General features: G+C 34.8%; 1 protein-coding gene across 2 annotated transcripts; it reads left to right on the top strand.

The window, feature by feature from the left end:
* The first annotated feature begins 16,054 nt into the window (after positions 1–16,054).
* Positions 16,055–18,645, top strand: LOC137814126 (transcription termination factor MTEF18, mitochondrial-like). 2 transcript variants are annotated; one of them, XR_011081607.1, is made up of 2 exons: positions 16,060–18,214; positions 18,307–18,645. XR_011081607.1 is itself a non-coding variant. In XM_068616698.1 (1 exon), the coding sequence occupies exon 1, from the start codon at positions 16,283–16,285 to the stop codon at positions 17,939–17,941; it is 1,659 nt and encodes a 552-aa protein (XP_068472799.1). In that variant the 5' UTR covers positions 16,055–16,282; the 3' UTR covers positions 17,942–18,645. The 2 variants fall into 2 exon arrangements, 1 of the variants encoding a protein (XP_068472799.1); XM_068616698.1 differs by having other exon boundaries at positions 16,055–18,645.
* The last annotated feature ends 1,812 nt before the right edge of the window (positions 18,646–20,457 follow it).

Genomic DNA, 20,457 nt, shown 5'->3' with positions numbered 1-20,457 from the left:
AGTACTTCTAAGAAATCTGACATAAATGAGGATACTTGATATGTTTTGATACTAGACACAAATTAGAATATATTAATTGCTATATAATATTTTTTTTCTTAATGGTAAGAATGTTTTCTAAAGATAAGAGACATCGATATTTAGGAGATAATCCAAATAATTTCACAATTAAGGAATCAATATGAATGACTCTTATATGTTGCATCAATATAAATTAAGTTAGAAGATTGTATGTTTTTATTTATCCAAAATAAAGACGAGTGAGAAAGATTAACTTCAATCCCGATTTTATCAATTAAATTATTTTTCTCATTTATTTTGTTTTAATTTAATTTTCATGCAAATTTATATCTATATCTTTTAAATTCAATTATTGTACATATTCTTATACTTAGTGAATACTATGATTAGGATTTTAAATAAATGTTCCTCGTGGGTTTGACATCCGTCTTTTACGATAAATTATTATTTTTGACAAAAAAAGAAGAGTGGTGCACCAAATTGTAAATGAAGAAAAGGAAGAACATAAAAAATTGAAGAAGAGTGGTGCAAAGAAGGAAAGGAAAAGGTGAAGAGATGAAGAAAGCTTAAGGAAAAATGGAGTAAGAAGCCGCTCCACGTGGTGTAGAGTTGCCACTTGAAGTGTAGAGTACTCAAGATAAGATCCAAGTATAATAGGAGACTCAACTCACTAAATACTCTAATAGAGTTTCTTTTCTATTCAAAATTCAATGTGTAAATTACATGAGGCAAGTCACCCTTTATATAGGAGAGAGTGACTTTGGGAGCAAGAGTGAGATGGGTAGGGGCGCCATTTGTGAGAAACCTTCTAGAAGGTATGTAAAAAAACCCTAAACATAGGTGCACTTGTCATGAAAGGTGGGCTTGGCACAAGCCCAATTTATGCTAAGTACGCCCTAATTTATGCTAAGTACGCCCTAATTTATGCTAAGTGAACCCTACTCTAGCTTATTCTTCTATTTGGACCCCCAAAGTGAGTCCAAATTATTTACATAAACTTGTCTTGTGAAAAGACTAGAATGAAGAACATATGATATTCTGGTTTATGTCTAGTTCTTCTCCTGTTGGGCCTGGTCTTGTATGCTAAGATGACTGTCCTAATTGTGAAGTATTTGTTGTGTCCTTAATCATCTGTCAAGGTGGTTTGTATCATGTCCCCCAAGTTGGAAAGAATTTGACCTCGAATTAATAACTCATGTAAATAACATAATTAGTTTGTTCACAGAATAGATAGAATATTTATAGCATTGAGTTGTGAATCAAACTTATGTTCATGAAGTTTTGGGAGTTCGCATGGATAAGTTTTAGAAACAGGCCATGTTTCTAGAGAATGTTTAGGGAAGAAGTGATTTGTTTGTGAAAAATCCTCTTAGAAGGTGAGAACCCTTAGGAGGTTTTTGAATGTCATCCCTATACTTCTTTATCAAAGATGTCAAGTATTTAGAATGATTTGGTAATGAAAAGGATAAGGAAGAAGTATACCTAGGAAACACAGTTAGTTTTGTACGGGTCAACATTATTGTTTTGACTGCGTGAGATGAGATGATGAGATCTGTTTTGATTTTACTTTCCTCAACTTTTTCATTTTCTCTTTTGGTTTTTGTTTTTACTTGGTCCTCATTAACTTCCTTGGGAGATTAGGGTTTTAATATAACTTTGTGCCCTTGGAAGTTGAAAGAAATCTTATTGGTATGACCATCATGTAAATTTTTCCTTTCATATTGCCAAGGCCTTCCCAATAGAATATGTGTTGCTTCCTGATAACTTTTTACGACAAGTGCACCGAGTTGCTAGAAGTAATAATGTGTTCCTAAGGACGAATATCGAACCCACAAGGAACAATTGAATAATCAAGTAATTCACTAAATATAAGACAGGATAATAAATAATTTCTATTATTGATAAATAGTTTCTAAATTAGTTTCTATTATTGATAAATAGTTTCTAAATTGGTATCTAATTAGCTACAAAGGTTTTGACTACCAATTATTTAGATTCTAAATTTGGTAGCAAAAACCTTGGTCATTAATTGGATACCAATTTAGAAACTATTTATCAATAATAGAAACTAATAATTTTTTTAGTCTCTAAAATGGTCTTTAATTTAGTCACTATAGCAACTAATTATTTTTTGTCTTTAAAACTAGTTTGTATTTAATGATTTTCTTGTAGTGAATACAAATTAGGGCCACTTTCCTCATTAAAACTAGGTAACTTTACAAAAGGAAAATAATTCTTTGGTGGTTGGTGTTGGTGGTGCCTAGTTCCCACATTTTTTACTTTCCAATCTTCTTCTTTTTCTTCCTCACTTCCATAGTGCATATGGTACCTTATAGTTCGTCCAGGTTCCCGCCTCCTTTCTCTAACTAGTCTCTCTTGAGTATCCTTTAGCCTTTGTATTCTTTCCACTATTTGCCGCATTTCCTCTTCTTTGTGGGCCAAACTCCTTTTGGTATCCTTAAGCTCCCACAAAAGACGTGTCTTTTGAGGAGATAGCAGTTTTGAAGATTCTCTCGAACACAATTGAGCCATGATTTGCACAAATGAAAGCAAACAATTAGTGAAAACAATAATTTAATGAACTCACTCACGTGTATCACTCAACAGTTTAGTAAAGGATGGAAAAAGGTTAACTTCACTCAATAAAGGTTTTGCAATTTTTCCTAAGGGTCTACACTTGGTAGCAACACTTCAAGTGAAAGAGGTCAAAGCTCTTATCACTTGCTCATACAAAGAACTCCAACAAAACTTTAAGAAAATTTTAAATACAAGCAAGAAAACTTTAAAGAAAGAAAGCTAAACCAAAATAAAAGTATGATGATGACAAAACATAAACAAGACCAACAAGAAAAGCACTTATGAAGACTCAAATAAATTTACTTAAACTTTTAACTATGAAGTTTTAATTTTCTTAGAACATGTAAAAGCAAGAAGGATAAAGTTTCACAAATGTGAAAACAATTTGCCACATGAAAATAATCCTTTTAATACTTTAATCTTGAAAAGTGAATTGCATTCAAATTGTTTTTGTATTTGTTTTTATGGATTTAAAATGTCCACATTCTTGACACATATTTTTACTTCACTTTCAAATTTTCACAAATAGATTGGGAATCAATTCATATGATCACTTGAATTCTTTGTTTGACACTAAATCAACTACCACTTAAACAAACTCTAATTACTTTTAGTTCTTCACAATTAAAAGCAAAATAAGCAGAATGGATTTAAAGACTCCTAGAACACTAAGAACATAAGACTCAAGCAAAATAGGTAAGGAATTTTTTTTGACACAAATATATCAAAAGTAGAATTTTAAATTCTTAATGAATAAAAAGGCGAAATTGTAAATGATAGAATTTAAAGGCTAAATTGAAAGGTAAAATTGAAATTACATGAAGATAAAAACATAATTGAAATGGTTGAAATTTAAAGGCAAAAATCAACTCAGAAACCTTGCTCTGAATACTACATGATGTGAGTTGATTTTAAGATTGTACATTTTATGGGTTGCACTTTGTTTTTGGGTTTTTGTTTTAAGCGCAATATGGTGAGAAACCCAAAGAATATTCTCATTGGACACGAACTTAAGGAAGTGGTTAAGTAAGTGTAAAGGTTTACTTCTAGAGGGCAAAGAGAAAAACACAATATAAGGTGATGATGATGATGATGAGGTGTTGAATTAAGAACAAAAAAAGGAAACAATTATAATAGATGAACCGAATTGTAAATGAAGAAAAGGAAAAACATAAAAAATGGAAGAAAACTGGTGCAAAGAAGGAAAGGAAAAGGTGAAGAGATAAAGAAAGCTTATGGAAAAATGGAGTAAGGAGTCACGCCACTTGGATGATGGGATACTTCAAGATGAGTGGTGTAGAGCTGCCACTTGAAGTGTAGAACACTCAAGATAAGATCTAACGATAATAGGAGACTCGGTTCACTAAACACTATGATAAAGTTTCTTTTCTATTCAAAGTTCAATAATGTGTAAATTACATTAGGCAAGGGACCATTTATATAAGAGAGAGTGACTTGGGGAGCAAGAGTGAGAGGGGTAGGGACGTCATTTGTGAGAAGCCTTCTAGAAGGTAGGTCAAAAAACCCTAACCCTAGGTGCACTTGTCATGAAAGGCGAGCTTGACACAAGCCCAATTTATGCTAAGTACACCCAATTTATGCTAAGTGAATCTTACTCTAGCTTATTCTTCTATTTAGACCCCCAAAGTGAGCCCCAATTTATTTACATAAACTTGTCTTATGAAAAAACTAGAAGGAAGAACATCTGATATTTTGGTTTATGTCTGGTTCTTCTTCTGTTGAGGCTTTCTTGAAGTTTGGTGGGGCCTGGTCTTGTATGCTGAGATGACTGACCTAATTGTGAAGTATTTATTGTGTCCTTAGTCATTTGCTTGTCAAGGTGGTTTGTATCACTTTCCGTAAGGAGTCACCAAGTTTTTGGACCCAATTGAAATGTTATAAGTTAACGTAATAATATCCTATATATAACAATCAATACTTGCTTGTTCACTTCAACCATTAGTTGCTCATTGTTGCCTATTGTCGTTGCTCATCATCGATCACCGCCACTGCTCACCGTTGATCATCGCTTTTGTTTCTTTTGTCCTCGTCACCATTGTCCGTCTTCATTTTTACCACTACTTTCTTGCAAGTGTTTTTTTTTATAAATATTTTATTTACTTCTAGTCTTAGTTCCTATTTTTTTTTTCTTTTTTTCCACTTCCACTATAATTATTTTCTGAAAAAATATACATATTTTCCAACAACCATAATGGAAAGGACCATGATACTTTAAGAACATCCCAAATAAATGATCTTGGTTGGAAACATTGAAATTTAAATACAATTGTATGTAATCACCATGTGAAAATTATGAAAGGAAAAATTACTATAGTTAAAGAACATTCGATGGAAAGGAATGGCAACATTGTTACTTGCACCAAGACTCCAAAAAGTATGAGAGAAGAGCTTTGAAAATTATTTAAAGGAAGAGCAAACACATCTTCGCTCAATCCTACATACAACTTATGATAATAATGACAGTGAAGATGAAGTTAAAATTTCCACAACTAGTAATGATAAGGGGAAATAGTAGTGGGAAAAATGACCAATAGATATGTTATGTAGAAATCCAAGTGGTGCAATAAATAAGAAAGAAAAAAAGAAAATTTAAGGCAAGCTAATATCAAAGAATCATATAACAAAAATTTAAAGGTGTCAGATCATCAATACATTTCTCAAATTTGGTACCAAGCATGTTTGTCACTCAACCTTGTAAGATTGAATAGTTTTCAAGGTACAATTGATGTTATAGGTGCTTATGATTGATGTTATAGGTGCTTATGGAACCCTAAATCCTACGTCATAAACCTAATTTGACTGCTCCTACTTCACATGAAATTAGATTTATAATTCTCAACAAAAAGGTTGATTACACTAAAAATTTGTTGAAGGATCACAAATTGCAGTGGAGCAAACATGATTGTTCTATTATGCCAGGTGCTTGAACTAAACAAAAGCAACAATGTTTGATTAACTTTTTAGTGAGATCCCAAGGACAATGTTTGTAAAGTCCATTGATGGTTCTAAATTTGTGAAGATATGGAAAACACTTTTTGAGATGCTTGATACCTTTATGGAAGAGATTGGAGAAGAAAATGTTGTTCAAGTTATCACAGACAATGGAAGTAATTATGTGTTGGCTGGTAAGTATTGGAAGAAAAAAAACTTCATCTCTATTGGACTCCTTGTGCTACTCATTGTATACATTTAATGCTTGAAGACATTGGAAAACTTCCTTTGATAAAGAAGACAATTCAAAGAAAAGTTAGTCTTTTTGGATTTATATATACACATTCTAATTCCTTGAGTTTGTTGAGACAATTTACAAATAAGAGGGAATTGGTAGAACATGCGATTACAAAGTTTGCTACCTCGTATTTATCATTACAAAGGTTGCATAAAGAGAAGGGAAATTTGAGAAAGATGTTCATTTCATATGAATAGAGCAAGAACAAGTTTTCTAAGGAAGCTAATGAGAGGGAAGATACAAACATTGTTCTTATGCCTTCATTTTGAAATCGTATTATATTTACTCTCAAAGTCACAAATCCTTTTGTTCATATAATTTGTCTAGTGGATGGGGAAATAGAAGCAATTATGGGCTATATATATGAAGCAATGAAGAAAGTCAAGGAAACAATAATGAAGTCATTCAATAACAATGAAAGCAAATACAATTATGTATTTACAATCATTGATAATAGATGGACATGCTAACTTCATCTCTCTTTGCATGCGACTGGTCACTTTTTGAACCTAGAGTTCTATTATTCCAACCCATGAATATAATATAATTTGAAAGTTATAAATGGATTGTATACTTTCATTAAGAGGTTGGTTCCCTGGAAAAAATGTGTAATAAAAAAATTTAACTGAGTTGTCTCTTTATAAGAGTGGAAGTGGACTCTTCGTGATGACATTACCAAGGAATCAAGGAAGACTATAACCCTAGGTGAGACACTTAAACATATTCTAAAATGCGTTAAGATATAAATTATATCATATAATAGTTACATTCTAAGTTACTTTCTTTACTTTTATAACTCAATGGTGGAAGAATTATGGGCATGCAACTCGCAACTTACAAAAGCTAGCAATCAAGATTTTAAATTTGACATATAGTTAATTGGGACATGAACAAAGCATTTGAGCAAGTAATAACTATGAATCATTTCATTATTATCTTTTTTTTGTATAACGTAGAAAGAAATTTCATTCACATTTTACTTATTCATAATGTTGATTAATTAAAAAAAAGGAGTAGGCTAGACTACAAAAGGTTGCATGCTTTGGTTTACATAAAGTATAATAAAAAAATTGTTCAAATATATAATATTAGGGATGAAATAAGCCTTATTGTACTATATGACATTGACGAGTATAATGAGTGGTTAATAAAATAAGTAGATGATGATAATGATAATGAAGAGGGATGGGGAATGAGTTGTTTTTTATGATGATCTCACTCTTAATTGGGCAATTGTTTATGAAGTTTTGAGTGTTGGAGAACCAATAACTTATACAAGGAGACAAAGAACCAGTAAAAGAAAGCAACCATCAAGTGGTGGTATTGTCTTTGGATTTTTCCATGCTTTTAAGAAAGGTCCCGGTGCAACTTCAACCCTGACAAAGAAAGGCATAGAGAAGATTCTATTTGTGGTTGAGAATGAATTACATGATAGCTCTGATTCTGAGTTTGAAAAATTACTAACTTTGATAAGAGTTTCTCTGAAAGGGAAGAAAAGGATGAATGTGCCACATTAGAAAATAATGTAGACAATTATGTTGAGATTGAAGAAGAGTTGGATAATTAAGAGTTTAAGACTTTATTTTATGTTTTGTTGTTATTTTAAGTTTTGAAATTGGTAATGTTTTGATTTGATGTTATTATTATTTGAATTTCTAGACATAATATTATTATTAGTTATGATTGTCTCTTTCATCATTTTTGTGTTACAATTATATTTTTGTATTTTTTAAAATTATCTATATGTATATATTGAACTTCTTTTGACTACAATGATTCTGCCATAACTTGTCATGGTTTTAATTATAACTTTAAAAAGAATTTTTGGATCCCCGACTTTTTCTATTATTTGATATCGATAACACTAATGGAGAGGTTCAGAAAAGTAGCTTTGAACATCTGAAACTTCAACCTGGAGGTGGCCCTTCATCACATGGTGACAACATTGAGATAGAGGCCATTTGTAGATAGTTTATGTAAAAATTCGTCGTTGACATAAATGAGCTAAAAAGGAAAGCTGCGAAATTTCTGCAACTAGAAGAACTTCATGAATTTTGGAGTTAGGTCCAAGATGAGAGGGGACCCGAGAAAGCTAAGGAGAAAGAGACGTCAAGCTGACCTTAACCATCAAATAAAATCAAGAAAAATTGATTGCCTAAGTTCTCGTATTACACCCTACTAAATAGAGAAAGGAGCCAGATTCGAGATGAGGCTCTAAGAGTCAACCTAATCCCAACCCCTCAAAAGGTTCCTACACCACAAAATACCGACACAAGCAAGAAATGTTGATACCACCGTAATTTTGACCGCTCGATCGAAGAGTGTTTGACGTTGAAAGATAAGATAGAGGATTTTATACAAGCAAGGCACGTTCGAAGGTTCGTTACACAAGAATATCGGTATACGCCTCACTCTCCCAAACAAAGGGAGGAATGACCACACTGAGACTATGAATGATAGGACTATCGAGTAGAGTCTTGTCGAGATGATGATGACAGGTCAAGACCAATGCCATGTACCCATGTCGACCAGGAACAACTTGATTGAGATGCTTCGCTTAGGGGAGTCATCAATACAATAGCCAGAAGGTTTGTCGGGGTCGGGCCTCGACCTCGAAGAGAAAATGACATTTGCAATATAGTCAGTAAACACAATCATGTCTCACACTCGGCAAAGGAGGCCTCCAATCACCTTTAGCAATGTTGACTTCAAGGCATTGACCTTGATCAAGATGACCACATGGTCATGATGATCAGGATTGTGTTGGATATTGAATCAAGTGGTGTTCAAGCTTTAAAGAATCCAAACCCTTTGAAGGATGATGAATGCTGGTTGTGCTTGTTGTTGCTGAGTTGTCCTTTAGATAGGATCTGGGGTAGATTTAATATGTAATCCACTCATGATTGAATCCAAAGCATAAGCACTCTCAATCATTTTAAAAGAAAAGTGTTTTTCAAGCTAAGTGAAAAACAACCTGTTATTTTGTCGAAACAACCGATTGTTTTATGCTTAAGTGTTTTTAGAAAAGGTTGAAAACTGTTTTTATGGTTGACTTACTGTCAAAACCAAAACAACCGATTGATTCGAGGAAACAACAGATTGTTTGTTTTGGTACCATAACAGAAAAAATGGTTTGTGCTTTGACTGAGCATTAAATGATTTTCTAACTGTTTACGCTCCAGTTTTTAATGCTTTGACCAATCTTTAAATGCAATTAATAGTTTGTTAAGATTTGATAACAAACAACATCTTTTGATATATACAGAAAAACAAATTTGAGTTTTTGACTGATTTTGAGTTTTTGAAAAGTTGAGATTACTTAGAGATTGAGATTGATCAAAGAGTGTTAGCTAGGATTTTCTCTTGTATTGATTTCAGATTTGTTTTGTAACAAGTGTAATCCTTGTATCTGTTGATAGAAACCTTGTGTGTTTGTTGAGAAGTGTTGTGTGTTCTTGAGAGGATTAAGATCAGCATTCTTAGTGTTAGTGTGTTGACCAAGAGGAGTGTGTGTCTTGAGGGGATCAAGGTCACTTCTTTGGTTGTGGTGTAAGTGATCTAGGTTTGATTGCTTAGTGGAATTCCTCAGTGGTTTATGAGAAGACTGGATGTAGCTCTGGGTTTAGAGTGAATCAGTATAAATCTCTGTGTGCATTTTCTCTATCCCTTAACTCCTTAAATTCAGTTTTTATATTTATAAATTGGTATAAACAATCGATTGTTTGTGCGAAACAACCGATTGTTTTTCTAGTGCTGTGCTTTTTGCTTTGTGTTTTGAAAAACTGATTTCTTAATCAATATATTCTCAAAGTAATTTCATTCAAGGCTTAAAAGTTTGCGAAAACCCTCTTTAAACCATTCACCCCCCCCCCCCCTCCTCTAGTTTAAAGCCATACATTTTAACAATTGGCATTAAGAGCTTGGTTCTTGAAAAATTTTCAAGTTGATCCAAAAATCTTTTTTCTATGGCTGGAAAACAATTTTTTGAGGAAGGTGCTTCAATCTACAAACCACCTTTATTCTGTGGATTGAATTACAAGTATTGGGAGGCCAGAATGAAAATCTTTGTGGAATCTATTGATCAAGGAATTTGGGATTCAATTGAGAATGGTCCTTACATTCCAAAGTTTAAAAAGAATGGTTCTTTCATTGCAAAACCTTGGTCTCAATGGACCAATGATGAATGTAAAATGGCCAAGCTTGATTGTACTGCTCAAAACATAATAGCTTCCGCACTAGATACTAATGAGTTTTTCAGGGTATCAAAATGCAAAACTGCTAAAGAGATGTGGGACACACTCAAGGCTGCTCATGGAAACAATGAACCAAAGGAAGCAAGGTCAAAGAGTCAATCAAGAAGGAAAAGAAGGCAAAACAAGAAAAGCTTCAACCTCTGCTTCATGGCCAGAAAGGAAGATGACTCAAGTAGTGTAAGTTCATCTAACTCCTCAAACTCTGAAAATTATGGTTAATTGCTTCAAGCCTTTCAAGAAACGCATGAAGAAGCCAACGGATTGACCCTCTTGAACAATCGGTTAAAGGGAATGAATAGCTGGCTTGAAAACAGAGTCAAATCACTGGAAGAGGAATTAGAAAATTCAAAAACAGATTTTGAAAACCTTGAAATTGTTTATAAAAACTCCTCTTGCAAGTGTGATAGTCTTGTTTGTGAAAATTGCGAAAATCTTGAAAAGAATGTCCACTATCTTGTTAAAATTGTGGATAAGCTTTCTAAAGGTCAATCCAACTTTGAGAATGTCTTGGCATCTCAAAACTGTGTTTTTGGAAAAGTTGGATTGGGTTTTAACCCACAAAACCAACAAGATAGATTTTCAAAATCATTTTCGAAAATGCCAGAAAAACAATCGATTGGACCATCGAAACAACCGATTGTTACATGCTTCTATTACATGAAAAAAGGCCATTCTAAGGTTCTATAAAATTAGAAAATATGTTGTTCCTAGGGACTTTATGAAGTGGATTCCTAAGTGCAGTAAAGGTTCAATTCATGAATGTAAACCAAATGGACCCACATTCATAAGGGGACCAAATCTTTGTACTTGAAAATCTTCTTTGTAGGAAAACTTGGAGGAGAGCAAGCAACAATGGTACTTGGATAGTGGATGCTCCAAGCATATGACAGGGGACAAATCAAAGTTCCTGAGTATCTCCTTTAGGCAAGAAGGGCATGTCACCTATGGGGACAACAACAAGGGAATGATTCTTGGGAGAGGATCCATATGAGACAAAGACATCTTGGTCATCCATGATGTGCTCTATGTAGAAGGGCTAAAGCACAATCTGTTGAGCATTAGCCAACTGTGTGACAAGGGATATCGGGTGATGTTCAAGACAAACACATGTGAAATCTGTCTACCCAACACCAAAGAGGTAATGTTGGTAGGTAAGAGAATCAATAATGTGTATCTTCTAGATATCTCTTCACCATGTTCAATTGGTTGTCTTCTATCAAAGCAAGATGAATCTTGGCTTTGGCATAGAAGAATTGCTCATATTCACATGAATCACTTGAACAGGCTAATTTCAAGGGATCTTGTGATTGGGCTACCAAAGCTCAAGTTTGAGAGGGATCACATTTGTGAAGCTTGCCAAAAAGGGAAACAAGTGAAAAGCTCTTTTAAAATAAAAAATGTTGTTTCTTCTTTAAAACCCCTTGAGCTTCTTCACATGGATCTCTTTGGACCCTCAAGAACTATGAGCCTTGGTAGAAATTACTATGCTCTTGTTATTGTTGATGACTTTTCTAGGTAAACTTGGACTCTTTTCTTGGAATCAAAGAGTGATGTCTTTTCTGCATTCAAGAAGCTAGCAAGAAGGTTGCAAAATACAAAGAACAGCAACATAGGCTCTATTAGAAGTGATCATGGAGGAGAATTCCAAAATGAGAAGTTCAGCAAGTTCTGTGAAAAGATGGAGATTTTGCACAACTTCTCTGCTCCAAGAACTCCACAACAGAATGGTGTGATAGAGAGGAAGAACAGGTCACTTGAAGAGCTAGCAAGGACAATGCTTAGTGAATCATCTCTTCCTAAGTACTTTTGGGTGGATGCAGTGAGCACTTCTTGTTATGTGATGAATAAAGTGCTTATTAGGTCTATTCTGAAGAAGACTCCATATGAACTCTTCAATGGAAGGAAGCCTAACATCAATCATCTCAGAGTCTTTGGCTGCAGTTGTTTCGTTCTCAACAATGGAAAGGAAAGCTTGGGGAAGTTTGATGAGAAAGCTGATCTTGGCATCTTGATAGGGTATTCTCTCACAAGTCATGCATACATAATCTACAACAAGAGGTTGATGAATGTAGAAGAGTCTGTTCACGTTGTCTTTGATGAGGTAGATCGCAGAAACATCCAAATCCCGAAGACCAGTGCTGAAGAGGATAAACAGAGCATCAGTTTGGAGAAGCTGGAAATCTGTGCAGAAAAACAACCGGTTGATTCGCAGAAACAACCGATTGAAATTCTGCAACAGAGTGAGCTGCCCAAAGAGTGGAGGCTTCCTAGAGATCTGTCAGTGGAAAACATCATAGGGCAGATAAAAGAAGGTGTCTTCACACGTAGCTCCATCTCAAACTTCTGCAGGCACACAACTTTCGTCTCACAAATTGAACCGAAGTCAATTGATGAAGCTCTCAAGGATGAAAAGTGGGTTGAAGCTATGCATGAAGAGTTGAATCAGTTTGCAAGGAGTGAGGTATGGTTTCTTGTCCCTAGAACAGCTGAGATGAACATCATAGGTTCGAAGTGGGTGTTCAGAAACAAGTTTGATGAAGATGGTGTGATCACAAGGAACAAAGCAAGGCTAGTTGCCAAGGGCTACAATCAAGAGGAGGGCATAGATTATGGTGAAACCTTTGTCCTTGTTTCAAGGTTGGAGGCTGTGAGGCTGCTGCTGGCTTTTGCTTGTATGAGTGGTTTCAAACTCTTCCAAATGGATGTCAAGAGTGTCTTCTTGAATGGCTACACCAATGAGGAAGTGTATGTGGATCAACCACCGAGCTTTGAAGATCATCAACATCCCAACTATGTCTTCAAGTTGAAGAAAGCTTTGTATAGACTGAAGCAAGCTCCAAAGTAGTGGTATGAGAGGCTTAGCAACTTTCTGCTATCTCATTGTTATGAAAGGGGAATGGTAGACAAGACTTTCTTCATCAAAAAGTCAAATTCAGAAATAATTCTTGTGCAAATCTATGTTGATGACATCATCTTTGGTGCTACACAAGATAGTTTGTGCGAAGAATTTGTGGCTGCAATGAAAGGTGAGTTTGAAATGTCTATGATGGGAGAATTTTCTTTCTTTCTTGGATTGCAGGTTAAGCAAACAAAGGATGGAATCTTTTTATGTCAATCAAAGTATTGCAAGGAGATTCTCAAGAAATTTGAAATGGAGAGTTGCAAAGAAGCAAGCACTCCAATGCCATCAAGTTGCTACATGGATGTTGATGCTGCTGGAAAGGGTGTAGATCAAACCAAATACAGAGGATTGATTGGCTCTTTGTTATATCTAACAGCTAGTAGGCCGGACATCATGTTTGCGGTGTGTCTATGTGCAAGATATCAAGCAAATCCTAAAGAGTCAGACTTCAAAGCTGCAAAAAGAATTCTGAAATATCTCAAAGGAACATCATCTGTTGGGTTATGGTATCCTTCTCACTCTCCAATTCATTTAATTGGTTATTCAGATTCTGACTTTGCAGGTTGCAAGCTAGATAGGAAGAGCACAAGTGGCACTTGTCACCTTCTTGGCTCAAGCCTAATCTCATGGCATAACAAGAAGCAAGCATGTGTTGCTCTCTCTGCTACTGAGGCTGAGTATATAGCTACTAGAAGTTGTTGTGCACAGATTATGTGGCTCAAACAACAACTTGCAGACTTTGGATTACAAATCAGCAAAGTTCCTTTGATGTGTGATAACACAAGTGCCATTAATCTTACCAAAAATCAGATTCAACACTCAAGGACAAAACATATCGAGATAAGACATCATTTCATCAGGGATCATGTAAACAAGGGGAACTGTGAAGTGAAGTTTGTGGAGACCAAACTACAGTTAGCTGATATCTTCACTAAACCTCTACCAAAAGAGAGGTTCTTCTTCCTAAGAAATGAGTTAGGTATCCTTGATCTTAATAATCTCTCCTAAATCTGTTTTAAATACATGTTAAAGTCTTTTTGTGAAGACAAATAGGGGGAGAATTAATTGGTTCTTGTATATCTTTATCTGAAACTGTGTAATCTGTTAAAATCTCTGATATAAAGTTGTTTTCTGCTGCTGCTGATAGAAACAACCGATTGTTTATCAGGATTTATGATTTCAAAGTGTGGAAATCTAACCTGTTGTTGTAAGAAGCAGTGGATGGTATATATGCTATTTTTGCAGGTACTGCTTCAGATTCAGTCAGATCAAACACAAGCACCAGGGATTTGTCTTCATCAAATAGGGGGAGATAGTTGAATCAAGTGGTGTTCAAGCTTTGAAGAATCCAAACCCTTTGAAGGATGATGAAGGTTGGTTGTGCTTGCTATTGTTGAGTTGTCCTTTAGATAGGATCTGGGGTAGATTTAATATGTAATCCACTCTTGATTGAATCCAAAGCATAATCGCTCTCAATCCTTTTAAAAGAAAAGTGTTTTTCAAGTTAAGTGAAAAACAACCTGTTGTTTTGTCGAAACAACCGATTGTTTTATACTTAGGTGTTTTTAGAAAAGGTTGAAAACTGTTTTTATGGTTGACTTACTGTCAAAACCAAAACAACTGATTGATTCGAGGAAACAACCAATTGTTTGTTTTGGTACCATAACAGAAAAATGGTTTGTGTTTTGACTGAGCATTAAATGATTTTCTAACTGTTTACGCTCCAGTTTTTAATGCTTTGACCAATCTTTAAATGCAATTAATAGTTTGTTAAGATTTGATAACAAACAACATCTTTTGATATATACGGAAAAACATATTTGAGTTTTTCATTGTTTTTGAGTTTTTGAAAAGTTGAGATTGCTTAGAGATTGAGATTGATCAAAGATTGTGAGCTAGGATTTTCTCTTGTATTGATTTCAGATTTGTTCTGTAACAAGTGTAATCCTTGTATCTGTTGATAGAAACCTTGTGTGTTTGTTGAGAAGTGTTGTGTGTTCTTGAGGGGATCAATATCAACATTCTTAGTGTTGGTGTGTTGACCAAGAGGAGTGTGTGTCTTGAGGGGATCAAGGTCACTTCTTTGGTTGCTTAGTGAAATTTCTCAGTGGTTTATGAGAAGACTGAATGTAGCTCTGGGTTTAGAGTGAACCAGTATAAATTTCTGTGTGCATTTTCTCTATCCCTTAACTCCTTAAATTCAATTTTTATATTTGTAAACTGGTATAAACAACCGATTGTTTTTGCGAAACAACCGATTATTTTTCTAGTGCTGTGCTTTTTGCTTTGTGTTTTGAAAAACTGATTTCTTAATCAATATATTCTCGAAGTAATTTCATTCAAGGCTTAAAAGTTTGCGAAAACCTTCTTTAAACCATTCACCCCCTTCTAGTTTAAAGCCATACATTCTAACATTGGACACAAATCATGAAGGGACGAATGCAGCTCCTAATTTTTCTAAAGACTCTTCGACCTACAAACTCGAACCGAGGGCTAGGAGAGAGAAATGAGAGCATCTCGACCAAAAATAAAACTTAGGGTCTTAAGGTTAAGCCTATCGAGCCTAGGGGGCTAACTACAACCCTAAATCAAGTAAAAACAAGATTAATCTAAAAAATCGTGCTAACATAGGTTGAATGTGAACAATGCTCATGCTCACCTCTATAAATAGATGAGTATCACTCTAGTGAAAAATACGTTTTTACAACATTGCTGAATATTGACTTGAGTATTAAATATCTTTTACAAATATCGCGTTCCAACCAAAATCCAAAAAGTGGCTTAGATACAAGTGTTTCAATAAATAAATAAGATAAAAAAAAGACACATTCTCATTACATAGAAGAACATTATTATTATTATTATTATTATTATTATTATTAGAGAAAATACAAACATTTTTATTTTACATTTCTATTATTTGAAATAATATAGTTTGAAAAAAAATTATGAAATGAAGGATTTTGTAAGATTGCTTGTATGATTTTTTTTTTTGTAATATGAGAGAGCCATTAATAATTCCATGTTTAAGTGATTGGGTGGTGTGAAGTTTGTATAAGAAATTCAGTGTTGTAAAAGTATTTATGACTTACCCACCTCTGCCGGTAACATGAGTTGGGAGATTGTTGATTGTGGGCTTCGCCGTGGCTTCTGAAACGCACCAACATGGCAGTGGGTTCGCCCTAGCTGCGCCGTTGACCCCAAGATGTGTCTTCTCTTCCCTCTAACTTCACTCTTCATCTCTCTCTATTATCACCCCTCAACGACGCCGTACCCACCATGTTACCCTTTCGAAAACTCAACACTCAATGCTTCTTCTTCCTTCTTAAACCCTGCCAAAACCCTAGATTCCAGAGCACGAAACCCGCCACCAAAATCGTCGGAAAAACCACCGTAAAAGAAGCCCAGGCCGCATTGCTCGAGTACCTCCACTCCACCCGCAGCCTCAACTTCTTAGACGCTGACAACATGTGCAGAAACTCGCCCTCCTTCCTCCAGGACCTCCTCGCCAAAACCCACTCGCACACGCCGCACGTGGACACCAAACGCTCCATTTCGCGCTACCTCCGCTACCACCCGATCAACGAGTTCGAGCCCTTCTTCGAGAGCGCGGGTCTCTCCCCTTCCGAGTACACGCCCCTTCTCCCGCCTCACATGATTTACCTAAACGACGACGTTCTGCTAATGGAGAATCACCACGCGCTCTGCAACTACGGGATTCCCCGAACCAAGATGGGGAGGGTTTTCAAACTCGCGCCTCAGGTTTTTGGGTATGAACCCGGGGTTTTGATCTCGAAGCTTCGAGAATACGAAAACCTCGGTGTTTCGCGGAAGACTTTGATAAATGTGGTTGCTTCCAGCCCCTGCGTTTTGGTTGGAGGTGTGGATTTTAATTTTGTCAAGGTTGTGGAGATGTTGAAGGGTGTTATTGGAAAGGATTGTGATTGGATTGGAGAGCATTTGTTGATTAACAAGGATTGTTGTAATTGGAAGGTGATGTTTCAGGTTTTGAGTTTGCTTTCTAGGGTTTTCAATGAGAAACAATGGGGTGATTTACTCTCTCGTCACCCTGGTTTGATTTTTGAGGAGTCTGGAGGTTGTGTGTTATCCTTGATTGACTTTTTGTTGAAATTTGGATTGTCTGTAAACCGGGTTTGTGTCATGCTGCACGAGTTTCCGGAGATTCGGGTAGTAACATTTTTGTCCAATTTGAGGCTGTGTTTTCTGTTCTTGACTGAGATTGAGATGGAGGCTTCGGAGATTGGGAGGGTTTTGCAGTCTCACTGGTTGGTGTTGGGTTCCTTCACCATGAAGAGAACGATAACTTTGCTTACTAACTTGAATGTTGGCAAGAAGCGACTGTGTAGAGTTGTGAGGGATGATCCTCTAGTAATGAAGAGTTGGTCATTGGGAAGGAGAATTGAGCCTCTGGTTAACTCGTATGTGGAGTTTGAATCGAAGGCTCTGAAGAAGGAGTTCATGCTAAGGTTGGGGTTTGAAGAGAACTCCAAAGCAATGGATGAGACGATTAAGTTGTTCAGGGGTAAGGGAGCTGAGCTTCAGGAGAGACTTGAATTTATTGTTAATGCTGGGTTGGATTATGAGGTTGCCTGTAAGATAATTCGAGATTCCCCGCGGATTCTTAGTCAGACCACGGATAGGATCAACATGAAAATTGAGTCTCTTGTGAATGAAGGATATTCGATATCGGATTTGGAAACTTTTCCTTCCTTCCTTTCCTATTCAGCTCAAAGGGTTAAGCTGAGGTTTTCAATGTATAATTGGCTAAAAGAGCATGGAGCTGCAGAAAAAGGGCTTGCTTTGAGCACTATAATTGCATGCTCTGAAAAAGCGTTTGAGAAGCTGTACGTGAAGCGCCATCCGTCTGGCCTTCAAGTTTGGCAGGATTTAAAGGCACAAATTTCTTCGAAGGTTTAGATGTTTGAAGAAATCCTGCACTTCAATTGTATTTTTTGATGAAAGCATACATGAGACAATAAATCCAGTCTTTCACTGAGATGGGATTAATTGCTTCTGATGTGGATAATAATGATTTAATCTGGCAATCTGGTTGTGGTTCTGCTTCAGATAATTGTGCATCCCCTATTTTTTCATCATCTTTTAAGGATGATTGAACTGCAAGTTGTATTCTGGAATGAATCACTTAAAGTTGGTGGATATGGTGTGAACATTGCAGACAGCCAAATGAAGGTCAGATATGCTAGCAGGCATCGCATTGACATGAAATCATAAAGAACAACTAATGAATGCAGGTCTAACATCTTGGTGATTGCTGATTTCAGATTGGTGATATTTATCACACGTCTTGTAGATGGAAAGAACGTTGGCTAGATAGATCATTTTTTGTGAAGATCACCTTCTTACCCCGGTTACATTGCAGATCACTAGGTTTTAATTTCTAGTCTGACTAGATCTGTTCCTCAAGTATGAACCACACGGGCAGTGGAGCTGGTGAGGTGAGGATGAGAAACTGTATTATTTTCCAATTGAAAATTAGATGACCAGGTTTTCTGGGTTGAATAAATTTGTTATTATAATTATGTTTCCAATCAAAGAAATTGTTAAGGAACATACATGCTCTCTGCAACTTGGCATTTTATAACAATTTGCCTCTGAAATCAGACATTGTGCAAGTATTGATATAAGTGGCTGGTAAACGATATCTAGGTGTTGCAGAAAACCCACGTGTCATCTCAGAATGTTGTCCCTCTTCAACTATGCTGAATTGGTATCCATATTTAGAGCCAACTAAAATTATTTAGAACCTTCAAACACAATGCATAGCAACTTAGCAAGAATATCAACTTTCTTAATGATGAATAATGTAATCTTTAGATATTTGCCACAGTACGAATTATTATCTTTTGAAAATCAGAAATTGAGGAAACAAGTGATCTTGAACTATTAGTGGCTCGTTATTCCTCCACACTGATAAGTTGGAATTCCTGCCTTTCTTGATGGGGCAAAAGTCCAGTTTTTAAATACATTTTTTAAAGCAACCAAACTACTTTTAACTAACCACCGTTCAATCCTAACTTTAGAATCCTATTTTAGGTGGTTCCCTTCAATTGTCTCTTGGAATTCTAAGTTTTCAATTCTATACTTTGTGGAGCAAATATAGTGTCTAATTTCAATTGTCCTTTCATTAGATGATTAAAGATTGGACTCAACTTGGAACTCGTTAAATGACATCATTACAAAGGGACAATGGCCCTACGGCGGCCCCAACTACCAAGTTGAATTTATCATTTTGTATTTGATTTTGAGTAGGGGTTAAGTAGTATTTAATATATTTTATTTTTCTTTTATTGATAATTTTAGTTATTTATAAAAAAAATCTAGTAAATGTTGAATATAATAAATTTTTATTTTACATTGTGTAGTGTCCTACAAACTTGCCAAAAAGTTGTTCTTTTATTTTTTTTTCTTCAACTATAAAGTATTTTATTTTATATTAAATTTACAAAATTTGTTTGAAAGTAAAACTATAAATATCACCATCATTCAACAGTGAGGCTAACAATGTTTAATATATAAATCTAATTTAGCTAAAATTATGATGTTTAAGTTATTTGTATACTTTTTAATTAATTCACTCAATAATTTGTAAGTTAAGCAGCAAAATCTGAGGTATCTTGGGTCTCAATTAAAATAAATTAAATTCATTTTAGGTAATTTACATATGTTAATTTTCTTTGAAGTGATGTTAATTTTCTATGAGTGATGATTTGATGATTTTTTTTAACATTTCTTTTAGATATTAGAAAATTTATTGATTTAATACTTAACTAATTTTAAAAAACATTATAATTGAAAATGGTTATATAATCACCAAAATGGTTATGGTGTGTGACCATGCATTTTTTTGGTATGGAAATGCTAAAAATGTATGTATTGATAATTAATGTTGAATATGATTTGAAAGATATAACAAAATGAAAGCGAAGTTTAACCAACAAAGTAGAAATTTCAAAAATATAATTCCTTTTAGTGTATGTCCACATTATAATGATGCTACAAATTATAATTTAGCTGTAATGATGATAATATGTATAAAATACAGAACTCAAAGTTAAAGAAATTCACCAACGAGATTAATATTTGACGTGGAAAATTAATAATATATAAAAATATTTATAAGAACTATCTTAAATTAAATTACAAATTATTAAGTTTAATGACTTGTTAAAATGTTGCTAGTAGTTGCTATGTCTTATAATTAACTTCTAAATATAGAAAAACAACATGATTTTTTTTAGTTAATATTTAATAAGGAGTAATGCTTAAATGCCCTTAATGGGTCTAAAGGTGAAGTGTTTGTGCCAAAGGAATACAATCAATGTAAGTTACAATTGTAGTAATCAAGTACACAATTAATTTTACAAATATGCAAGAAAAAATAGCTAATTGATTGGGGTAGAAATGGATTTTAA

The sequence above is a fragment of the Phaseolus vulgaris genome, chromosome 1 (assembly GCF_000499845.2).
Source record: "Phaseolus vulgaris cultivar G19833 chromosome 1, P. vulgaris v2.0, whole genome shotgun sequence".
Classification (NCBI taxonomy): Eukaryota; Viridiplantae; Streptophyta; class Magnoliopsida; order Fabales; family Fabaceae; genus Phaseolus; species Phaseolus vulgaris.
This window is presented reverse-complemented; position numbering and strand designations above follow the sequence as displayed.